The 14,643-nt window shown below is 62.1% G+C and overlaps 7 protein-coding genes across 7 annotated transcripts; 3 read left to right on the top strand and 4 right to left on the bottom strand.

Moving 5' to 3' along the window:
• Positions 1–353: 353 nt before the first annotated feature.
• LOC62_01G001704 (uncharacterized protein) lies at positions 354–1,288 on the bottom strand (the record flags this gene model as incomplete). Its single annotated transcript, XM_062768202.1, has 2 exons — positions 354–930; positions 969–1,288. 2 exons carry the CDS (start codon positions 1,286–1,288, stop codon positions 354–356), a joined length of 897 nt encoding a protein of 298 aa, XP_062624186.1.
• A 246-nt stretch (positions 1,289–1,534) lies between these two features.
• Positions 1,535–2,911, bottom strand: LOC62_01G001703 (uncharacterized protein; the record flags this gene model as incomplete). Its single annotated transcript, XM_062768201.1, has 3 exons — positions 1,535–1,770; positions 1,813–2,538; positions 2,580–2,911. 3 exons carry the CDS (start codon positions 2,909–2,911, stop codon positions 1,683–1,685), a joined length of 1,146 nt encoding a protein of 381 aa, XP_062624185.1. The 3' UTR covers positions 1,535–1,682.
• Positions 2,912–4,077: 1,166 nt separating this feature from the next.
• PM20D2_0 (Peptidase M20 domain-containing protein 2) lies at positions 4,078–5,574 on the top strand. The gene is made up of 4 exons (XM_062768200.1): positions 4,078–4,184; positions 4,220–5,207; positions 5,248–5,411; positions 5,459–5,574. The coding sequence occupies exons 1-4, from the start codon at positions 4,089–4,091 to the stop codon at positions 5,525–5,527; spliced, it is 1,317 nt and encodes a 438-aa protein (XP_062624184.1). The 5' UTR covers positions 4,078–4,088; the 3' UTR covers positions 5,528–5,574.
• Positions 5,575–5,725: 151 nt separating this feature from the next.
• On the top strand, positions 5,726–7,057 carry LOC62_01G001701 (uncharacterized protein). Its single transcript, XM_062768199.1, has 3 exons — positions 5,726–6,069; positions 6,122–6,275; positions 6,334–7,057. Exons 1-3 carry the CDS (start codon positions 5,790–5,792, stop codon positions 7,019–7,021), a joined length of 1,122 nt encoding a protein of 373 aa, XP_062624183.1. The 5' UTR covers positions 5,726–5,789; the 3' UTR covers positions 7,022–7,057.
• An 11-nt stretch (positions 7,058–7,068) lies between these two features.
• terG_1 (Efflux pump terG) lies at positions 7,069–9,023 on the bottom strand (the record flags this gene model as incomplete). The annotated part of the gene is made up of 5 exons (XM_062768198.1): positions 8,856–9,023; positions 8,382–8,819; positions 7,973–8,328; positions 7,467–7,920; positions 7,069–7,429 (listed from the first exon to the last, which is right to left on the bottom strand). The coding sequence occupies exons 1-5, from the start codon at positions 8,975–8,977 to the stop codon at positions 7,069–7,071; spliced, it is 1,731 nt and encodes a 576-aa protein (XP_062624182.1). The 5' UTR covers positions 8,978–9,023.
• Positions 9,024–9,981: 958 nt separating this feature from the next.
• On the bottom strand, positions 9,982–11,733 carry MAL11_2 (General alpha-glucoside permease; the record flags this gene model as incomplete). The annotated part of the gene is made up of 4 exons (XM_062768197.1): positions 9,982–10,944; positions 10,984–11,036; positions 11,075–11,203; positions 11,247–11,733. The coding sequence occupies 4 exons, from the start codon at positions 11,731–11,733 to the stop codon at positions 9,982–9,984; spliced, it is 1,632 nt and encodes a 543-aa protein (XP_062624181.1).
• A 731-nt stretch (positions 11,734–12,464) lies between these two features.
• Positions 12,465–14,594, top strand: LOC62_01G001698 (uncharacterized protein; the record flags this gene model as incomplete). The annotated part of the gene is made up of 1 exon (XM_062768196.1): positions 12,465–14,594. The coding sequence occupies one exon, from the start codon at positions 12,465–12,467 to the stop codon at positions 14,592–14,594; it is 2,130 nt and encodes a 709-aa protein (XP_062624180.1).
• Between the last annotated feature and the right edge of the window lie 49 nt (positions 14,595–14,643).

Genomic DNA, 14,643 nt, shown 5'->3' with positions numbered 1-14,643 from the left:
CCATTGTCGCGATCACCCGCACACGGCCAAGTCGTCTAACAATAGCCTCGTGCCAAGTCGATACGCACTTGGTGCGGGGATGGCAACGGGCATTTTAAGCTCCAGTCTTCACGTGCTCGCTCGTATCACGTCCTGCTCAATGACATCAGTCGGGATGCTCGTCACAGTGTCAACTCGACGCAGCGCGGGCGAGGGTGACCGTAGCCCGCGAGTCTGCTGTTCATTCGGTTTGCATCGTCATCAAACTGTCATTGTCCGTCTGGTTCGTGGCCTATAGGCTCAAAGTGTACTTAATCATCAACCCCGTTTGGGCTTTATTGTCCAGTCACTATCATCGGCTCAACAGTCGGAGATTACTCGCCAGGGCAGGGTGTCGGGAAGACCTGCCACGACACCGCATCAGACGGGTGCGGAGGCGTGCTGTAGCAGATCTTCTTCGAGGACGTTGACGAGGTGGTCGTGGTCGACCGGGGCGGGGCAGTCGTAGCAGGAGGGGGCGTCACGGGGGGCGAGCTGCCGCATGGGGTCGGGATGACTTGGTAGGAGTCCCCGGATCTATGCGACGGGGTGGAGTAGCAGACTTTCTCGGTGGGCGAAGGCTTTGTCGTGACCGGGGGACCTGCCGAGCCGACCGTCGTCAGAGGCGAGCTGCCACATGGCGTCGGGATGACCTGGTACGATTCACCAGACTTATGCGACGGGGTGAAGTAGCAGATCTTCTCAGTGGGCGAGGGCGTCGTCGTGACGGGGGGACCTGCTGACCCGACCGTGGTAATGGGTGGCAGGGGGGACGTGCCAGGAGGGATGTAGGTCGTCGAGGGCAGAGGGCCGACGGACCATGTCGTGAACAGGTCGCACTTCTTGTTGCCGCCGCGGACGGTGGCGCGGTACCAGGCGAGGCGGCCAGTCGAGTCGGTGACTTGCACCTGGCTGCATGTCAGCGCGTCCAGTACATCTCCATAACCTACAACGGCGTGCCCTTGGGGATGATGACGGTCCAGTCGTACGACGTCTGCTGGGTGTCATACAGACCAAACCTCGACAGGAAGCCGCCGTGCGTCGCGACCGGCCCGCGCCACAGCCCGAACTCGACTTGGAAGGGCGGCACGCCGGTCCACGACGCGCGCACATTGCCGCACTGGTGCGGGTCGCCGGGCCTGACCTGGACCGTCGGCGGGCGCGCGTGCCGCCCGCGCTCCTCGAGCTCGTGCTCAGAGTCAAGGGCGGGGATCGCGGACGCGGCGGCGGTGAGTGCACATGCGAGGGTGACGAGGGAGCGGATGAGCATTGTAGTGTTGAGTTGATGGGCGAGAAGTCTCCTTGTGACGGGTGCCACAGTTATGAGGGGTGTACCAAGGGCAATGCCAAGCCAACGAGGCCCATTCTCGGCCACCTGACTAGACTAGAATCCTGCACGGAATCCTGCTCGGTCCTTCGGGTGAAATGTAGCGGGCGGTCAATGTATGCACAGCCTCGGATGTTCAGAGCAGTCTAATGACGATAGAGCTTGCCCACAATCCATTAAACTTGGGAGCCGTCCGCGGCTTGGGGGCCTAATGCTGTAGTGCCAAGGGTTTCTCACTGAGCCCACCGGGCACTTCAAAGTCCATTGGTTACGTTACGACGACATCATAGACTATATTGTCCCTAGTTCACGACTGTCCTTCCGCGGCCTGTGCCGCTCACTTGATGCAGCTCGTGTCGTTACCAGCAATGAGCACGGGGGGATGCTGGGCGTAGTTGCCCGCAGTGTCGTAAAGGTAAGCCGCGCTGAGGTGTCAGGAACGTTCGTGGAAGCAGGCCACAACTTACAGGAACCTCGACCTGGTGTCCATGTTCCAGATGTAGCCCAGCCCACCATTAGGGTCGGCATTGTTAATGGTCCGCACCTCGTTATCGAGAATGAGAAGGAGGGTGTACGGCCAATCCGTTTGCGGGGAGAACACAATGTGCTGCTGCTGGCACCGCACCGGGTCACCCTTGAACTCCAGCACGAGGTTCCCATTGGTCGGGAGCGGTGGCCAAAATGACGTCGGCGAGGGAGCGACCCAGCTGGAGCTGACAGGCGGCGCCGATGTGGGGGTCTGCGAGCTGACGGGGGGTGCTGACGGGCTCCCACACGGGACTTCCCAGGACGAGGTCGGCCCGCCGCCGGGGTTGTCCGTGGAGAGGGGCCTGGCGTAGCACTTGGTACTCGTCGGCGGGGCGGGCGTAGTAGTCGGCGGCGCGGACGGCGACTGGGTCGGGACACTCTCGCAAGGCGTAGGAGTGAGCTGGAACGAGCTCGCGCCCGAGGGCACGTCGCTCGGGCGCACCCAGCAGATGGTGGGGCTCGAGAGCAGGTCGGACGATGGCGGGGGCGCACTGGGCGACTTGATCGGGCTCTGCGTCGGCGCCGACGTGCGCGTGTCGGGCGAGATGGTCGGCCAAGGGGGGCCCTCGGACCACGTCTCGATCACATTGCAGTTCTTGTTGCCGCGGAGCACGGTCGCGCGGCGCCAGATGGTCCACCCGTCGGCCGTCTTGATCTGCGCCATGCTGCGTGCGTGCGTGAGCCATCGTCAACCTCGGACACGTACAACACAGCGCCGGGGGGAAACGGCACCTGGTACCTCCAGCTCGTCTGGGTCAAGCCCTCGTGAAACTCCCAGGGCAGGAAGCCAGACTTGGTGGCCACAGGCCCGCGCCAGTTGCCGAGCTGGAGCTCAAAGGGCCCCTTGCCTGTCCACGAGACGTCGACGTAGCCGCACTGCTGGGGAAAGCGGGGGTTGAATGATATCGTCGGCTGCTTGCCGCGCTCGGCGAGCCCGCGTTGGTCATGCGCGAGTCCAAAGTCGTCGGTGTGGGGCAGCGCCGTCGCCGATGCTGAGAGGATCCCACACGCCAGTGTTAGCAGTGAGCTGAGGAGCATTGTGGAGGCGTGGGAGTGAGTGGGTGGCAGTACGCGATGATCGCGCTTCTTAAACACGTTGGACCCCACACACTAAGTGCAAGCGACGGCGCTTCTTGACCGTCATCCATCGGATGCTGAGTGGGTCGCCGCGTCCTCGCCGTCGACATCACCGCGCGGGACAACTTTATCCTTTATGTGCTTGCAATCGCTAGCTTCAACACGAGCCGAGGCTACGTCAGACCCTGTCACGGTCGCAGCACCTGACGAAGGCAGTGAGCAGCAGCACCAGCTGACCTGGTGTCAATTGTCCTTCCGCTGAAGTCGTCAGCTAGCGGGCATTTATTTAGTGGGTTGGTTGGGGGTGGGCTTGTGGTCCGTGTGTGCCATCGGTGTGTCGTGGGCTCCCGAACAATAAACCATGCCGTCATCAAGCTTCTTTGCCCGTTCCGCTGCCCTGGAACTATGATATCTCGGAGTCCGCTAGAGTTGTGGAATGGGGGAGTCTGAGGCAATACGTCTCTGTGCGGAGTCGGAGTCGCACAGGTCTCAATGTACGCCGAGGCTCACGGAGACGGAGCTGCTGGGTTGGGCTGGTCTTCGAGGCGGTGTCGAATGCATTCCTCAGAGGCAGGCAAGGGTGTGTGTGGCCTTCTGACTCCGTTCTAGTTGAGTCCAGTCGAGGTGTGCTGTGGCTTTTGTTGCCAACATCGCGATGATCACTCAAGATCGTCTGTCAACTGGACGACGAGCTTGAACGCCCATGTCCTTCGGCATCTGACGGACTCACTTGGCCCGAAGGAGCGTCGGGTCAAGCCGCAGCCGACCAGACCTCGCCCACTGACTGGCCAGGAGTCAAGGGACACGAACAGGTGGCGCCGCCTCAGCCCTGCCTGCACAGACATGAGCGCTCTACAGCCACCGCCAAGAGCCCTCAGCCACAGCGTACAGGCTGAGTTGGTATTCCAAGCCACCAAGCCACGCATATCATATGCACAGTCTGGGCGGCGCAGGATTTGTCTGATCATAGCCCAGGCTCTGATGGTATCCCGAGCTCTGTTTCCCAGCATCGCCGCCAGGTGCGGCCGACTTGAAGGACGCGGAGGTCGGCGTCTGAACCGGCGGGTGGACACCGACAGCTACAACAAAAGCGCATGATGCGAGAACGTGTTGACATTGTGACTTACTCATAACGATCATGCCCGACCAGCCCACCCACTCCCACGACTGCTGCTCGCACGAGATCCCAGCCCCCGGGGCCGTCGCCAAGCGCGACGAGATCTTCAAGCCCGAGGTAGGTGGGACCCCCGGCACCCCCGCTGACCTCAGGCGCAAGAGACGATCAAGAACACCATCGAGGCGCACCGCGACGAGCTGGTGGCCATCTCGCAGTACCTCAACGAGAACCCCGAGCTCGCATGGAAGGAGGTCAAGTCTCACGCCAAGCTCACGAGCTACCTCGAGAGCCAGGGCTTCGAGGTCACCAACATTGCCGACTACCCCACCGCCTTCCGCGCAGCCTACACCCACGGCAAGGGCGGCCGCGTGTTCGGCCTGAACAGCGAGTACGATGCGCTGCCCGGTATCGGACACGCATGCGGGCACAACCTCATCGCCATCTGCGGTGTCGGCGCGCTGCTCGGCATCCGCGAGGCGATGAAGGTCCACAACATTGAGGGAACCGTCGTCCTGATCGGCACCCCGGCCGAGGAGGGCGCCGCGGGCAAGGTCAAGCTCCTCGAGGCGGGCGCGTACAACGACCTCGGCGCGTGCATGATGCTCCACCCCGGTCGCGGCCCGGGCGACGCGTCGGGCGGCGCGGTTGTCCGCTCCCTCGCCATCCAGCACATCAAGGTCGAGTACTTTGGCAAGCCGGCGCACGCCGGCCTCGCGCCATGGGAGGGCGTTAATGCGCTCGACGCCGCCGTGATGGCCTACTCGAGCATCGGGGTGATGCGGCAGCAGATCAAGCCCGAGAGCCGCATCCAGGGCGTTATCACCGAAGGCGGTGGCCGCGCGGCCAACGTGATCCCCGCGCACACCGAGCTCAACTACCTCATCCGCGCGCCGACGGCCCTCGACCTCGGCATCATCCGCGAGAAGATGCTCAACTGCTTTGAGGGCGCTGCGGTGGCCACGGGCTGCACGCACACTGCTGAGCTTGGCCCCGAGATGACCGAGCTGCGTAATGAGAAGACCTTGGCCACCGAGTACGCGCACGTCATGGGCCAGCTGTGGCACATTCCCGTGCAGGTCGCGCTTGGGGAGAGCATGGGCGCGAGCACAGACTTTGGCAACGTCACGCACTTCATGCCTGGTGGGTTGGGTGATGTGAGGATCGTCGCTAACGCTCGCAGCCTGCCACCCCATGTATGGCATCCCTGCGCCCGGTGGCAACCACACCCCCGAGTTCACGGCCGCGGCAGTCACCCCGCGTGCGCACGACGAGAGCATCAAGGCCATGACGGCCATGGCTTGTGTGGGCATGCGCTACCTCGCCGACGGCGAGTTTGCAGACAGTGTGCGTTTTGATGGCACGGATACAGGTGCAGGGCTGACGAGCAACAGGTCGCGGCCGGGTTCGAGGACGTCAAGAAGCAGCTTGCGGACGAGCAGGCGGCTGCTGGAAAGGTGTAATAGAGTCAATACAAGTAGTAAAACGTCTGCTGCAATGTGTCATGTGGCTTGAGTAATGCTGCGGCGGCGCCGCGACGACGACGTCACGAGCAAAGCAAGGGTGTGGTGCCTCCTCGGTCTCTTGGCACCACCTGCCTCTACGTTCTTGGCGCAAATTGCTCCATGAGCGGGGTCCGCTCCTCTCCGTCTGCCGAGCTCCACCAAGTATGCAGATATACTTGGGACAAGCCAAGCCGAGCGCTCAGCTCCACACTCACTCTCAATGTCATCACTGATATCTAGCACAGTATCGTCCGCGGCGGCGGCGGCAACGTCGCGGCTCCCACCTCCGCCATCGCCCACGGAGACATCAACACCAGGCTACACTGTCCTGCTGCGCGCCATTGCGGACGGCCAGCGTGCAGGCCACGACAACCACGGCGGGCAGCGCATCAACATCGTCATCAGCGTCATCTATGCACTCGTCGGCATCTGTCTCGCCGTGAGGCTGTACCACCGCTCCAGGCGGAGCGTGTACGCTCTGCTGGTGGTCGCTGCTTTCAGTGAGTCGTCCCAGTCGCGCGACACTCAAGAGGCCATGCTAACTTCGCCCAGCCCGCATGATAACGTTTGCGCTTCGGGCCCCGATCCACAACGTCAGCGGCGAGCAGGGCTCCAACTGGGCCGCGCTACTCAAGGTCTCGAGCGCGCTGCTGTACGTCGTGTGGATGATCGTCGCCGAGGCCATGACTCGCTTCCTCTTCCACTGGTGAGTTCGGCGCCCGAGGTGGCAACATGGTGGCGCCGCAGCTGAGTCACATGCACAGGTACGAGCACCTCCGAGGCCCGGCGTCCGGCCTCCTCCGCGCGGTCGCGTCAACGCGCGTCCTGCTCTTCCCGCTGGCGACAGCACTCAACATTGCGGGGTACACGCTGCTCGTGCAGGGCCTGCACAACACCGACCCATCGAGCGGGTTCGGCAAGGTCGACACGGGCACATCGCTCGCCAAGGCCGGTGGCGCACTGTACATTGTCTTCGCGGCGACGTTCTTGTTCGCGGCGGTCGTGGTGCACTTCGTCAAACACCCACGCGAGGCTGGACACGAGCGCGAGCCAGACTACTGCCCGACGCGGACGAGTGCGACTGGGCTAGCGCTCCTCCTCGCCACGTCGCTGACCACGTCTGCGTCCTACTTCCTCTGGATCGCGTGCCTCAAGTGGGTGGACCATGAGCGCTCGACAAACGGCACGGCTATCGCACCAGACAAGACCGTCACCAGCTTTGCGAACAATGCGTCATGTCTCGACCTGATGACGGTCCTGCCAGAGCTGTTGTCCTTCGCATGCTTCTTCCTCCTCAATGTCGAGGATGGCGACGCGCGCTTCGGCTTGTCGGCTGGCGCAGAGGTCACGCGCTGTGACTTCTCCTATGGCCAACGACAGCCCGACATGGTTCAGTCGGGGTTCATTGAGCCCGGTGACCGGAGGCACAGTCACGCAGACGACGTGATCTAACGTTTGACCATGCATGCATTGATTCTAGACTCTATACGGTGTGCTGCTTAGACATGGGTATCGCCCTTCTCTGTCTGCGGCGCGGGCTCGGCTGCCTCCTTGTTCTTTCTCTGGGCGATCTCGGACACAATACCGATACCGCGCAGGAAGATGACCGCGATGACAAACGCAGTGAAGGCCAACCCTGCTGCGAGCCAGAACGAGGCCTGCAAACCCTTCAGTATGGAGTCGATCTCATCCTCGCCGCGTGCTCGAGCCTTGTTGGAGTAGGTCGTGGCGATGACCGAGGTGAGGGTCAGGCCGAACGACCCACCCAGCTGCAGGAGGGTCTGGAATAGGGCACCGGCAACTGACTGCTCTTGCGGGAGGGCCATGAGTGAGACGAAGATGGAGCCCGTGGGCACGAGGCTGGCATGTGAGCTTTCTGTCTGCGGGTTACACTCACAAGTCGGCGCCAATCACGACAAGGTACATTGCGTTGAAGGGGAACGTCCAGTAGAGGGTGTCGCGGCCTGACAGGGCCAAGAAGGTCGCCGATAGTCCGGTACAGAAGACGCCAAAGCATACCAGAAACTGGAGCGGCACGCGGTGGATGACCCGCGCCACGATGATGTTGCAGATGATGCCCGAGATCGGGACGGGCAGGAAGCGAACCACTGCGCCCAAGGGGCCGGTGAGCTTGACCTGCTGGTAGTACAGGTTGACGTGGTATGAGATGGACGCAAAGCCCGTCCACGCGACGAACCCGACAAAGTAGTACGCGCCAAGACGGCCACGCGCACGCGTGAACAGCGCGAGGCGGAGGAGCGGGGGGTAGGTGGTCTTGTTTTTGAGGTACCACTGCCAGACGAAGAAGGCGGCGATGAGGATGATGGAAACGGAGAAGAGGGTAGGGACGTCTGGCACGTTTGTCAGCTACAGTAGCACTTGCTTCCCTCAGCCCACACTCACAAGGCTCGCGCCATCCCCGCGGCGCGCTGACCCCGTCGCTGACAGTGAACTGGAGCAGCACGAGACCGCTGGTGATCATTGCCGCGCCGAGCCAGTCGATCCGGCGGTCATGTTCTGGCCCCTTGGCCTTGTCGGCGGGGACGTAGACGAACGCGAAGGACGCAATGACAACCCCAAGGCCGGTAAAGATCCACAGGAGGGCGCGCCACGTCTGGCTGGCGTAAGCCGTCAACAGGCCGCCGATCACCATGCCTGTGCCGGCGCCGATCGGCGCGCCCGCCCCGAAACACGCGAAGGCAGTCGCGCGCTGGCGGCCGTGCAGGTTGCCTGCGATGATACCCATACCGCTGGGGATACTGGGGCCGGGTCAGTCCAGTCTCCCTCCTCGTATTCTCTACGCGACACCCACCCCATGGAGGCGCCCGCACCGGCCATCGCACGCGTCACGATCAGTGCCGGGCCAGAGTGCATGAAGCTGCCGACCAGACACCAGACCGCATACCACAGCATGCCGCCGATGAAGCACCGCTTGCGCCCGTACGCGTCGGCCACGCGCCCCGAGATGAGGAGGAAGCAGCCGTTCGTGAGGGAGAACGCCGAGGCCACCCACTGCAGGTTGGCCTCGGTGATGCCCAGCTCGGTCTGGATGAGCGGCAGGGCGATGTTGAGGCCCGTTTGCGCGCCGCCGTTCATCGCCATGCTGAACATCACGATGAGGGTCAGTGCCCATCTCCGCCCCGTTGGGAGCTGCGGCGGGGCAGGCGGCGCGAGTGCTGTTTCCGGTGCTGCATCCTCCGTTATCGTCGACTCGGGGCGGGAGGCCTCGGCGCTGGGTTCAAGTTCTGCTCTGTTGGTGTCAGAGTGGCCTGTTGAGTGTACGTACGCTGGCGAGTCACTCGACTCGGACTTTGACTTCTCGCTTATGGCGTCATGGCCGTCGTGGATGGCGAGCGTCGAAGCTGTTGATCTTGTCCCAGCGTCGTCCTTGTCAATGCTCGTCGTCATGTCTGCAGATCATGCAGTGCCAACATGACCTCGCATCAAGTTTTATCGTGCATGGGCCCTCGCCGGCGGTTGAGCGTCTAGAATCAGAATCGCAGAAGCGCAGCAATGCGTGCGTTCATGGTGAGAGATGGCGTCTTGGAGACCGAGGCCGATGCGATGACTTGCGCGGAAGTCTCACCCGCAGCCTGTGAGGGTGCTCATTGGCCCTTGGAGCACCTATCGGCTGGGTCGTTAAAGTCGCGGCAAGACCTCCGCCCGACAGCTGCGGCTCAGTTCACCGGACTCCAAAACGGTCATGTGCAGTGTGCGGGGAATGCGAAAGAGGCTGTGAAGGAGCCAGGCGCAACGCGTGCGTTGGAGCAGAGTGCGCTTCAGTGGAGATAGGAAGATGCCCCCGAACGACCGACCGCCGAGCCGATCCCGACATCCCAATGTATCTGACAGCGCACGGCGCCGCTTACATGGTAACGAGGCATGTCACAGCACATGTTGGGTCAGTGGAGCATGTCTGAAGGAGTGTGATCTCATTCCATGTATCGATGGGAGTGTCGGAAGTCGCCCCCGATCGGTGGTGTGTTGCTGGAGTGGTCGTCGGAGGAGGAAGTGGGCACCGAGGCGGCGTGCAACCTCTTGCCTGGCGATCATCTCCCTGTACAGTAGCATGCCCTTGAACCAAGCAAGAGGCATCGGTGCAGCGGTACCGACACATGCAGGGCAGATGAAGAGCAAGTTGGTCTATGCAATCTCCGCCCGAGGGAGCCGACGAAGGGTGGCGTCGGTACATACGTCGGTACCTCGGTGCATTTTATTCGTCGGTCGGAGGTCACCTCAGATGGCAATCATCCCTTGTCGCCGCGACTTGGACAGCACATTTAAACAGATGATTCATCTCGATTCCCTACAAACCTTCTCTCCCCAAGTGTTTACTTCGAAACATTCTCTTCCCAAGCATCATCTTCCTCGCGCTTCGCCTTTTTGGCCCCATATTTATCCGCTAACCTCCCTCAGTCGTGGCGGTCATCAATAACGTCGACCTGGGTCGACTTGAACTTCCACGCAGGCGTCTTCTTGTCGAACAGAATGTCCATTTCGGCGTAAGTGATACCCTTGGTCTCGGGCATGCGGAAGAAACACCAGAGGATGTTGATGACCGAAGTGCCAACCCACACGAGGGCCGTCTTGCCCTTGAGGTTGGCGGCGCTGGGGTTGATGAGGTAGGGCTCGACCGTGTTCGAGATGAGGCGAGCAAGGTGGTAAGAGAAGCGACCAATGGCAAGAGTCTGGGGACGGAGACGCGTGGCCGAAATCTCGGCGGCAAGAGAGAAGGTTGGCGGGCCCATGCAGAGCGAGTAGAAGAAGAGCCACAGGACGGTCATAGCAGCCTGAGCCCAGAGAGCTGACTGAGTGTCCTTGAAGGCAAGTCCACCGACGAGGACAAGGCAGAGGGTCATGGCGATGTATCCCCAGATGATGATGGGGCGACGGCCGAAGTAGACCATGAGGATCCACGAACCAACGGTACCGACAAACGCGACGCCCATGGAGCCAAAGTTGAGTTTGTACGAGTTGTCGGCGTTGAAGCCGGCCATCATGAAGAAGTAGGTCGAGCCGTAGGCGAACACCTGTCCGCACCAGGCCTGACTCGAGAGCACCATGCACGCAATCTCGGTACGGCGGAGGTTGGTTCCCTTGAAGCACTCCCAAATGGAGGCGCTCTCCGACTGGGCCTTCTCCAGCTTGTTCGTGTGGACGATCATGGCGAGCGAGCGGCGGATCTCGGCGTCGGTCGAGCCGGAAGACAGACGCTGGAGGTTCTTCTCGGCGAGCGCGTACCTGCCCTTGGCGACGCACCAGTAGGGCGAGTCAGGGCAGAAATAGGCAATGGCGAAGAGGGGAATGGGCCAGAACCAAACGAGGGCGTAGGGGATGCGGTAGGCCCACTCAGAGTGCATGGGCGTGAGACCGACCTGTTACGAGTTAGATAGGTCACTTAAAAATTCGCTCACCAGGATGCCCGAGAAGATGAGCTGGCCGATAACCCAACAAATGTTGACGAAAGCTAACCAGTCAGTAGCTGCGTCGAGACGAGGCACTCACAAGTGAGGAAACCACGGAGGGGGAGAGGCGCCACTTCCGAGGCGTACACCGAGCCCATGATTCCAAAGAGGCCGATCGTGACACCCTGGAGCGCCTGGCCAGCGGTGAGGACCTGGACGTTGGGCGCAACTAGGGAGTCAGCAAGGTCATGCTTGGGAGATGAGACGCTCACAGAAGGGAAGGAAGTTGAAGGCCACCATCAAAACGAGGGTGCCCATCATGACGATGCGGTGGCCAAACATCGGAGTAAGAATGCCCATAGCCGTAAGACCGAAGAAGTTTCCAATGATGCCGACGTTGCTGAGGGTGACGTTCCACTTGGTGCTGATGAGGTACTCTGGGTTGCTGCCAGGGTGGTGGTCTCCAAACTTTTTAGCAAACTCGGGGTATGCCATAAAGTTGCTGATGATCGAGAGATCAAAGCCGTCCATAATGATGGTGAAGGAGACGAAGATGGCCCACATGAATGCGCCGGGGTAGAGGCGGAGCGCTTCACGGAAGCTGAGGGTGTGCTCGCGCTCAGTGGCGAGTGCGGCCGCCTCGAGGAAGTCGTCGGCCGACTCGATGTCAGAGACGGAGACATTCGTGACACTCCGGAGGTTGTCGTGGCTGGCGACCTTGACCACGCCGTCGGCGTGCTTCTCGTCGTCGAAGGTCATTGTGCTGTTGTTGCTGTTGGGTGCTGCGGTGTGGTGTAGCGCCAGAGCTGGTGAGTTGGGATGTTCTTGGCACTCCCCAGCTCTCTTTATGTCTCGAGCGGCACACCGGTGCGCACAACGTCCAGCGGAGCGATCCGGCTGGCTATCCTAGATCGTAGACTCGGGGCCGGCACACGACTGATCCGGGGTATCGGGCTCCGAGGTGTGCGAGTGGGGCACGGGGACAACCATGAGGGGCACCTAGTCGGTGCGTGTTGTTGAGATGAGGAGAGTTGCACGCGTCAGCGGGCCCACCGACTGCCGGTCCGGCAGGTCAAGGCGCTCGACTTATGTGTGAATGGGCAGCCGAAGATACCGGATCGTTGGAATTTTGTCCTCAGGATTGGGTGGAGCCTGGATTCCAGAGCCAGATCCTCCTCCGGATCAAGATTGGGGGGCTCCCGGGTGGGGTCCTCGGCGTCGGTGGACGCGCACAGCACCCGGGCCGCATCCGCGCCGATGGGAGGCAGTTGGAAATCGCAGTGCTCGCTCCCATCGGCTCCATCCATCTCGGAGGGTAGTCGGCCCGATGGCCCTCCCCGCCAAAGCCTACCTCGGAAGTCGGCGCGTGTGGTGCCCCTCCGGACCGATGCGACCGTCGGACATGGCGTCGCCGTTCGTGATGACCCCTATGCACATATACATAACGCGGCCCGAGCGGTATGTCGCCGCAACAAGTGATACCTTGCACAATGGTGACCCCTATCAACGCTCCTGCCCTCCCCGCCGACTACCTCGAGCGCGTTTACGCCGGCGTCCTCGGCAAGCTCATCGGCGTGTATCTCGGCCGACCTTTTGAAAACTGGACGCACCAGCGCATCCTCGCCGAACTCGGACACATCAAGTACTATGTCAACGACAAGCTCAACCTCCCGATCGTGGTCCCCGACGACGATGTCGCCGGTACGTTTGCGTTCGTGCGCGCCCTCGAGGAGCACGGAGTCAGCCCCGACCTCTCCTCCGAGGCAATCGGCAAGACGTGGCTCAACCAGGTAGTCGAGGGCAAGTCCATCTTCTGGTGGGGTGGACGCGGCATCTCGACCGAGCACACAGCGTACCTCAACCTCAAGGACGGTATCGCGGGCCCTCACAGTGGCAGCATCGCGACGAACGGCACCACGGTGGCAGAGCAGATCGGCGCGCAGATCTTCATCGACGCGTGGGCGCTCGTGGCGCCCGGCAAGCCTGCACTGGCTGCCCAGCTTGCCGACGCCGCCGGCAAGGTCAGCCACGACGGCGAGTCGGTGTACGCTGCCAAGCTCTGGGCTGCCATGGAGGCCGAGGCGTTCGTCAGCAACGACATCGACCACCTGCTCGACACTGGCCTGAGCTTCATTCCCTCCGACTCGACGATCGCGCGCGTCATTGCGCAGGTGCGCGCCTGGGTCAAGGAGGACGGCGACGATGGATGGCTCGTAACCCGGCAGCGGATCGAGGACACCTTCGGCTACGACAAGTTTGGCGGCATGTGCCACGTCGTGCCCAACCACGCTATCATGGTGCTCTCCATCCTGACGGCCAAGAACGACTTCTCGCGCTCAATGGAGATTATCAATACCTGTGGCTGGGACACGGACTGCAATGCCGGCAACGTGGCCTGCCTCATGGCTATTGTCGTTGGACTGGAGGGCCTGGAGAAGGACGCAGACTGGCGCGGACCCATCGCCGACCGTGCGCTCATCTCGATCGCGGACAACGGTTACGCGGTGAACAACGCCGCGCGCATCACGCTCGACATTGCCAACCTTGGCCGCCAGCTGGCCGGCAAGGCCCGTCTTCCTGTGCCGAAGAACGGCGCACAGTACCACTTCAGCCTGCCCGGCTCGGTGCAGGGCTTCCGCCTCCACGGGCAGGACCAGGCCGGCAAGATCTACCAGGGACAGAGCGAGTTTGGGCCTGCGCTCGCCATCCAGGCCGACGGCCGTACCGAGCTCACCACCACCACGGCCATGCCCAAGGAGATCACCACCTTCCGCTCCGGCTATCAGTTCACCAACTCGCCCCTCGTATACACTGGCCAGACGCTGCGTGCTACCCTGCGCGCCGACTCAACTCTGGCCCAGCCCGCAGAGGTCAAGTTCCGTATATACGCATACAACGACGACGACGAGATCTACCCCATCGACTCGGACGCGAGTGTCACTCTCACTCCTGGCGCTGGGGAGCAGGTGCTCGAGTGGAAGGTGCCCGCGATCGAGGGCTCGCAGCCCATCGTCGAGGCCGGCGTCGTCGTCACTGGCACTGGCAAGGTGTGGCTCGACTCTTTCGGCTGGGTCGGCCAGCCAGACTTCACCCTTGTTCGCCCCAAGAGCAAGGAGTTCCCCCCGCGCGCCGCGACGATGTGGGACTTGGCGTGGATCGCCTCGGTGGACGTCTTCCGCGGGTACGCCGGCAAGACTGTCTTCATCGCTCAGAACCACGGCCAGGGCCTGCTCAGCTACGGTACCCGCGAGTGGACCGACTACCGCGTCACTGTGCCAGACCTGACGCTCAAGCTCGGCTCGCCGGCCGGCGTTGCCGTCCGCGTGCAGGGCCTGAGGCGATTCTACGCCCTCGTGCTCGAGGAGGCCGAGGGCAAGAAGGTTGCCAGTCTGGTCAAGCAGTACGACGAGAAGCGGACTGTACTGGCCTCGACGCCGTTCGAGTGGGCGGTCGACACGCCGTACGAGGTGGTTCTGGAGGCCAAGGGTTCGTCGATCAAGGGGTCTATCGGCGGTGTCTCCCTCTCTGTGAGCGATGACTCGTTTGACGGCGGCGCGCTCGGGTTTGTGGTGACTAGCGGTGCCGTGGCAGCCGGAAGTGTTCGTGTTCAGCCTGCGTAGACGTTGTATAAGAAACAGGGTCAATGAATGAAGCATTGGGTTATGGCAG

The sequence above is a fragment of the Vanrija pseudolonga genome, chromosome 1, assembly GCF_020906515.1.
Source record: "Vanrija pseudolonga chromosome 1, complete sequence".
In the NCBI taxonomy this organism is placed as follows: domain Eukaryota; kingdom Fungi; phylum Basidiomycota; class Tremellomycetes; order Trichosporonales; family Trichosporonaceae; genus Vanrija; species Vanrija pseudolonga.
Note: the sequence above shows the minus strand (reverse complement) of the source record. Positions and strands in the feature narration are given on the sequence as shown.

What these genes read in the sequence shown, in the direction of transcription:
- LOC62_01G001701 (XM_062768199.1), top strand. Translation starts at nt 5,790, where the DNA reads ATGTCATCACTGATATCTAGCACAGTATCGTCCGCGGCGGCGGCGGCA. An exon ending in GCTGGTGGTCGCTGCTTTCA is followed by an intron (nt 6,070 to 6,121) that starts GTGAGTCGTCCC and finishes AACTTCGCCCAG; the next exon opens with CCCGCATGATAACGTTTGCG. An exon ending in ACTCGCTTCCTCTTCCACTG is followed by an intron (nt 6,276 to 6,333) that starts GTGAGTTCGGCG and finishes TCACATGCACAG; the next exon opens with GTACGAGCACCTCCGAGGCC.
- PM20D2_0 (XM_062768200.1), top strand. Translation starts at nt 4,089, where the DNA reads ATGCCCGACCAGCCCACCCACTCCCACGACTGCTGCTCGCACGAGATC. An exon ending in ACGAGATCTTCAAGCCCGAG is followed by an intron (nt 4,185 to 4,219) that starts GTAGGTGGGACC and finishes CGCTGACCTCAG; the next exon opens with GCGCAAGAGACGATCAAGAA. An exon ending in ACGGCGAGTTTGCAGACAGT is followed by an intron (nt 5,412 to 5,458) that starts GTGCGTTTTGAT and finishes GACGAGCAACAG; the next exon opens with GTCGCGGCCGGGTTCGAGGA.